Here is a 7,151-nt window from a genome sequence, read left to right on the forward strand (position 1 = left end):
GACTTCAGTATATCTTGTGAGCTTCTTCTTAAAAACTAGAATGGTTGGGAGGTATTCAGATGAGTTATCATTTAAGCAACTAAAAAAAGAAAATATAATATACATTCAAAAAATTAATTCAAAACATGATGGATTCCATTGTTTTTGAAGAACAGAGAGGAGTTCTATCATCTCCCTTTGTTAAAAAAATGAACCAAGAGAATATTTCATTACTTAATTTTTGTGTTTGGAGGCAGAGAAGAATGGGGCATCAGTAGTGTCTAGGAACTGTCTAGGTCACTGCCCAGCATCACTTTTTTACTGAAGAGCATGTCTCTCAGTCTTTGTTCAGCTAGACTCTTAAAAGTTAAGTTTACATAAGTCCTAGCCAGCAGATTCAAAGACAGTTACTATAAAAGTAATGTAAAAGTCATATAAGCTTGAAGTATAAATGGGAGAAAAGAGATTTTCATTTCAGGACTGGAAAAGTAAAGGGGTGATGTACTGAAGGGGAATTAAATAAGGAAAGTAAATGTGAGGTTTGAAATTCATTAGTAATATTACTTCTGCTGATTTTTCAAGAGATACTATTTAAAACCAAGGCAAGGCCTAAAGTTATGAATATCTAAATTCAATATTAGTTCTAAGTCTGTGTGATTGGAAGAATCCAAATAAATGACATGATAAATATACTAGGTCATGGTAATTAAACTTAAAGACAGTTTTCTTTTAAAAGGTGCATCTTTAATTTAAGCTACCTTTTTAGACTCAAAATGAGTGTCTTATTTCTGATAAATTGAATTTTGATCTAGAAAGTAGAAACTAATTACATTTAAAGTGCTCCACTTAAGGCTGCTCATTAATATATTGAGAGTAGAAATGACAGAAAAAGAGCAAAAGAAAAACTAATACTTGCCTTTTTATATTTATTTTACAGGAAATGTGTTTGTTGTAAGCCTGGCAGTTGCAGACTTGATTGTAGCTATCTACCCATATCCACTGGTCCTCACATCTGTGTTTCACAACGGATGGAAACTGGGATACCTACAGTGCCAGATTAGTGGCTTCTTGATGGGCCTAAGTGTCATTGGATCAATCTTCAATATTACAGGCATCGCTATCAATCGGTACTGCTATATCTGCCACAGTCTCAAATATGACAAGCTATACAGCAACAAGAATTCATTGTGCTATGTTGTTCTTATATGGGTCCTAACATTTGTTGCTATTGTGCCCAACCTGTTTGTGGGATCGCTACAGTATGACCCCAGGATTTACTCATGTACATTTGCACAATCTGTGAGCTCAACCTATACAATAGCAGTTGTGTTTTTCCATTTCCTGCTTCCCATAGCTGTAGTTACTTTCTGTTACTTGAGAATATGGATCCTCGTTATTCAGGTAAGGCGAAGGGTTAAACCAGATAACAACCCTAGGCTGAAACCACATGACTTCAGAAACTTTGTAACCATGTTTGTGGTATTTGTACTGTTTGCAGTCTGCTGGGCTCCTTTGAACTTTATAGGCCTTGCTGTGGCTGTCAACCCAAAAACTGTAATCCCTAGGATTCCAGAGTGGTTGTTTGTATCTAGTTATTATATGGCATATTTCAACAGCTGCCTTAATGCTATAGTATATGGACTCCTGAACCAGAACTTCAGAAGAGAATACAAGAGAATTATTGTCACTTTTTGTACAGCAAATGTTTTCTTCCAGGATAGTTCTAATGATGCAGGAGACAGAATGAGAAGTAAACCTTCTCCACTGATTACAAACAACAATCAAGTGAAGGTGGACTCTGTCTGAAAATGGGAATCTTACTGTCATTCAACAGCATCCAAATAAAGTCTCTGTTTTATTAGTTCTACTGTTAAATATTATAGCGAAATATATCTTCTACACTGAGAGCACTTTGATCAAATTCCTTTCATAGTATTTGGGAGCTTGTATACAGGTCCTATTATACAATGGTGTATCTCTTGTATAATGACATAGTGATATCCTTGAGTGAATAACAAGTTATGCATGGATACTTTTTTTTTTCCTTAGATGAACACCTACCTAGAAAGAGATTGAGAAAAAAGTATCCACACTGCCTAGTGCAGTAAAACAAAACATAAAACTCTTCCTGCCACTTTCTACCTACTTTTTCTGGCCTAGTTGTGGTCTTGATTCTAAAACCTATGGAAACTTCTTTTAAAGGATGAAATCAGGCCTTTATGAAATATATTAGGAGACATGAAGTGAAAAATCGAGGTAATTGAAAATTCATTAGGATTTTTGATAAGTACCTCTATCTATATTGTTTTGCTACTAACATGGACACAATTATAATTTTCTTTGGATATTAAACCCCAGCAACCCTCCTAAGAATGACATTTTCAATTGACTTCTCAATTTTAAAATAGCTTTTAGAGGGAGAAATATGCCTGACTGATTATCTTCAAAGCTCCAAGGGCAGGAGGATAAACAGCAAGGAAAAAAAAAAGCTATGATTCATCAGCTCAAGCCATTCCAGCATGAAAAAAATGTGTAGGAGGGTTGGGAAGAGAAATTTAAATGACCATTATTTCTGAAGAGGTAGTAACTCATGAAATAGGGAAGTGCCCCAGAGGAGATTCTCAGGAAACACTTTCTAGAAACGTAGGTGAGGGAGACTGTTAAATCTCACTTGTGTACAGGACAGAAGTTCTAAACCTCTGTGAGAAGAAGATTAATGTGTTTAATAGGAGTGGTGAGTTTTGTCTAGTTAGTGGAATGATAACCCCATGCAATCCTGGAAAATAAGACACAGATACAGGATGAGCATTTAGCATCTTTTGGAAATTGTTCTCCTGAGAATAGCCTGAGACTAGAGGTTATTTTGTAATCTGACATGGATGAGCTTTTCAAGTTAATAATTAGGTGTTTACCACAATTATGAACATAGTGGAATAACCCAGAACAATTAGACACCTTTAAAAATAGAAAAGAGAAGATACTAGTTATGACAGTGGCACAAGGAGGAACATGTGACTCTTAGGACAGGACGTGTTATGTGGACTTTCCACAGATAGCAGGCACCTCTTCAGTGAGGGGAAGTACATTGTGAAGTGAGGAAGAATAGCTAGGCTGTCTCCTGCAACAAAGAATCTCTGTTTATAATGAAGTCCTCTGGTGGAGAAAAGCAATTCACAGTAGGATTCACCTTCAAATTGACCTTAAAAAAAAGAAGCATTTAGTTCTGGAAAGAAGCTCCAATTTTCATAGCTTTTAATGCTCAAGGGTTTATACCTACGGCAGTGTTCAAGTACACTTGAGCTTTTCCAAGCCAATTCCAACAATGTCAATGGGACTGGGAGTTTCTGAATAGCCATCAGACTTCTGTTAATCTATGTTAAAATGTGAATTTTACATAAAGATGATTTTTTTTTAAATATTATTTACTGTACTGGAGATTTTCTTGAGCTTATATGTCTTAGAAAACAACAGTTACTCGACGTCATAGAACTTAAACTGCATACAAATCTAATGGCATTTCATCTTTCTTGGATCACAGATTATCATACCCTTGACTGAATAATAAACTAAAAGGAAACAGATTCGTGTTTACTTGAAAGCACCACTGACACTTCATCATCTGACCGGTTTATTACCTTAAAAACAGGTGCCTCATATCATGTTAACAACGGAACTAATGAACAACATTGTAAAACCCTTGATATGAACTAGAAAGTCAAGGCACTGCCAAGGTGCTTGACTCATCTTTGTTTACATTTTTCAGTCAGAAACACTGTGTAAATAACCAGCTCTCTTCTACTGTGGTATCATCATGTGATGCGATATGATACAACATGATTAACAGCATAAAATATATCACAGCTTTCTTCACTGTGATTTCATCCTTGGAGGATGCTTAGAGCTGTAATTTTATTGCTTTGTGTGTAGTGATTTTAGAATAGCAAGGGAGGCATGACCACCTTACAAGAAAATTAGTTTTTCATGCAAGAAAAAACAATATTTGAATTCTTACAAAAATTGCCTTATTTAAAGCATATTTTCAATGAAAATTATGTCTTATGATATATCTATGAAAGTAGCATAAAGACAGCTTAAGTAGCTTAATCATTAGTAAGTTTAGGATTCTCAAAGATCTTTCACTTGCCATTTCCAACAGAAAATGTACATGTGTATCATGTCTACATATTTATGAGCCGGTTCAAGATACTGTATCCAATATTGTGGGTTATCTGAGGAATTAAAATCCCCTGTAATTCGCAAGTGCTAAAATATATTTTTGATGACAATGAAAATGCTTTGCTATATACAACAGAATAAATTATACCAAAGGTATATATTTTATTGAATAGGCTGTAATAAAAATAGAGAACATTTTTCAGATCTGTATTTTGAAATATTTGTATTAAATCCAAATCATAGAATTTGCATGTTGGTGCAAATTTTTAAGCTGCTAAATATAGCAATAATTTTAATAAATTAATCCCTGGTTCTTCTTTGGGGGGAAAGTCTTTAGAATTTAGTTTAAAATTACTATGGATGAAAAATTTGAGCAACATCTGCTGCCCTCATGGGATTACTTTTACATTTACTGCCACTCTGAAGTAGATTTTAGGTAAGGATTGCAAAACCACTTATTGCAAAAGTGAAAGAATAATCATGTTTAACTTTGCAGCAGTGGTTACTTTTAATCCAAGTCTATTGCTTCACAGGAGTTGAAGTGATTCCCCTAAGATGATCAGCAGCTTTGTCAGCTGCTCATTGACAATGGGCATGACAATATAAGTCAGCACCTCACAACATTTGACTCTTTATGGTCATCGTAAAGGCTGATGAAAATAATAATGATTTCTGTCCATTCTAAGGAGATGGAGTTAGAAACTTATCCCAAATTAGTTGCTTCTGTGAAAGTAGATGAGCCTTGATGTGTTGTTTTTTTTTTTTTTTTACATTCCAAAACATTAAATTTTCCCTTATATTAAAGGCTAGAATAGAACAATTGCATTATTAAGAGTTCTGTCTGGATGATTTACATAGTGTATTTGTTCTATAGCAGTCATCAACCCTGGACAGATTAATTTCTAAATTGCGAGTCTTAGGTGTCTGCCACATCTGTGAGGGCCCATTTCTTTTCTATTTCCTATCCATTTCTGGTCTGAGACCCTGTGAAGCCAAAGAACCTCTGTGAAGGAGCAGTGAATGCCCCTGTAGGCAACACACGGAAGACTTATATAGCATAATTGACCCCTACCTTATCCTACAAAAATTTCTTTCTTATATCACAATTTTGATTACGTTGACAATCTGAATATGACCTTAATCAACACATCTTGTACCCTTACAGACAGGTAGTTTTATTGGTGGTCATCTGCATTGCAAACTTCATGTTAACAAAGAAGCTTGGCAGCATTACATATTTACCAGCAAAGAGAATCTTAATGAATATATTAATATCAAACAGGGTATTTATTGTAGTTGAACTGTATGCAACTGTATGCAACATTGTAGTTTCATTTGGAATAGCTTGCTTAAGAATGCTTTGCACATTTTCTTCTACCACTGGGCTAGTGCAAGTGCAAAGATATAAAGCAAATATATGTTATTTCAATAGGCATAATATATAGCAATGATTTTATTATTTTTCTTTTTCTTATTGTTTGTTTTAGAAGGCAGGTGTAGGAGTCATCCATAATAAACACACTATCAATCTGTATTAGTGTATAGTGCATCCTTCTATAATCATCACATCTTTTTCTTCTTTTTGACCACTTTTGAAATGGTATCATGGGAGATCTGATTAATTATGACATACTGCAGGGAACTGTTATTTCCCTTTAAATGGCACTGAAATAAACAGTCATAAAAAAATCTCCCTAAAATATAAGACAGAAGTACATAAGTAGATGTGGTCATCCAATTTTAAATACTATTTCAGAATCTCCTTCTATTTGAAAAACTTGTTCACAAACTGTAGTAATATAGATGGACTGTTATTTGTTAATTCTTTTCTAATAACTGCACTTTCTAAGTATCATTAATAAGGTTTATGAATAAATAAGAACTACAAATGTCTGTCATCTTGTCACCAAGGCTTGGGAAATCACGTATGCTAAAGCTGAATTTTTTAGAAGAAAAAATATTCAAGTAGTGGCCTGGCTTTTAGCCCCTGTACTGTATCTCAAAATTTTGCCTGTGTTAAGAATTCCATTATGTGGTTTTATGAATTTACTTATTAAAAATATTGTTCCTACCTCAAAGACGTGTCTGAGAGATTGCAATATGAATAGGGTGGAAAAGACTTAGAGTACAAGTCAATAGCTTTTATAATTTTAAATAGAAAAAAAAGTAAATTCAGCAAAGAATTACTTATATTAATAATGGTAACAGAAAATGTTTCCTCAGTTCAAAAAAATACTCATCACTCAAACCATCCCTACTACCACACACTGACCAAAGTATGCACATTTTGAAAACCATGTTATTCATAATTGTATATACATATTATTCCAAAGGTTACAGCCAAACAGCATTTGAGATACTGTGTTTCATTTTCGTCTCACATAAACCAGCACAGCTTCTCTGTGTCGTGTCAGCTGAGGATACTGAAATACTAGATTTCATAAATCTAAAAATTAGCTATTTTACGCTATTTACACAAGCAATGTATAATTTATTTCTAAGGAAGTCCACAACTGTCAGTTGTCCAGGTTGCGGGAGAATGTGAATTTGCCTGCCAATTATCTGCAAATTTAACTTTCTGCAAATTGGAACTTTCTCTGCGATTTGTCATTTTTACAAGTAAATATGTAAAGTCAGCAGTCTTTTATGTGGCTTCATTCTTAATTGTATAATTAGAATATTCTATTTACAGAATATTCTATTTATCCTATAATAATATTCTATTTAGCAGAAAATTGTACCAACATAAGAGATTTAGAGACAGAAATTCTACTTCCTGTTATTCTTTCTGCTTATATTGCATGTGTGCAGAGGAGTTTCATTTAATCACAACAAGAATTTTACTTTGCACGTTTGTTTCCAGATTCTAAAAGTGTTTATACTTAAATAAGTACCCTTCACTCTTCTTCAATATGTACAGATATTCAGCTTTTCATAATGTATATAAAATTCAGGGCAATACTAGTGTATGTCCCAGACCAAAATATTTTTCCATA

The 7,151-nt window shown here is 33.9% G+C and overlaps 1 protein-coding gene across 1 annotated transcript in view; it reads left to right on the plus strand.

The window, feature by feature from the left end:
• Positions 1–1,787, plus strand: part of LOC114071582 (melatonin receptor type 1A) — a 4,584-nt gene extending 2,797 nt beyond the window's left edge. Inside the window, exon 2 of the mRNA XM_027909426.1 lies at positions 917–1,787. Coding sequence (XP_027765227.1) covers positions 917–1,785 — 869 coding nt within the window. The 3' untranslated portion in view covers positions 1,786–1,787. The remainder of the gene's footprint in view (positions 1–916) is intronic.
• The last annotated feature ends 5,364 nt before the right edge of the window (positions 1,788–7,151 follow it).

The sequence above is a fragment of the Empidonax traillii genome, unplaced genomic scaffold (assembly GCF_003031625.1).
Source record: "Empidonax traillii isolate 1590-97213 ecotype Southwest subspecies unplaced genomic scaffold, ASM303162v1 scaffold2120:size56484, whole genome shotgun sequence".
NCBI classification, from domain to species: domain Eukaryota; kingdom Metazoa; phylum Chordata; class Aves; order Passeriformes; family Tyrannidae; genus Empidonax; species Empidonax traillii.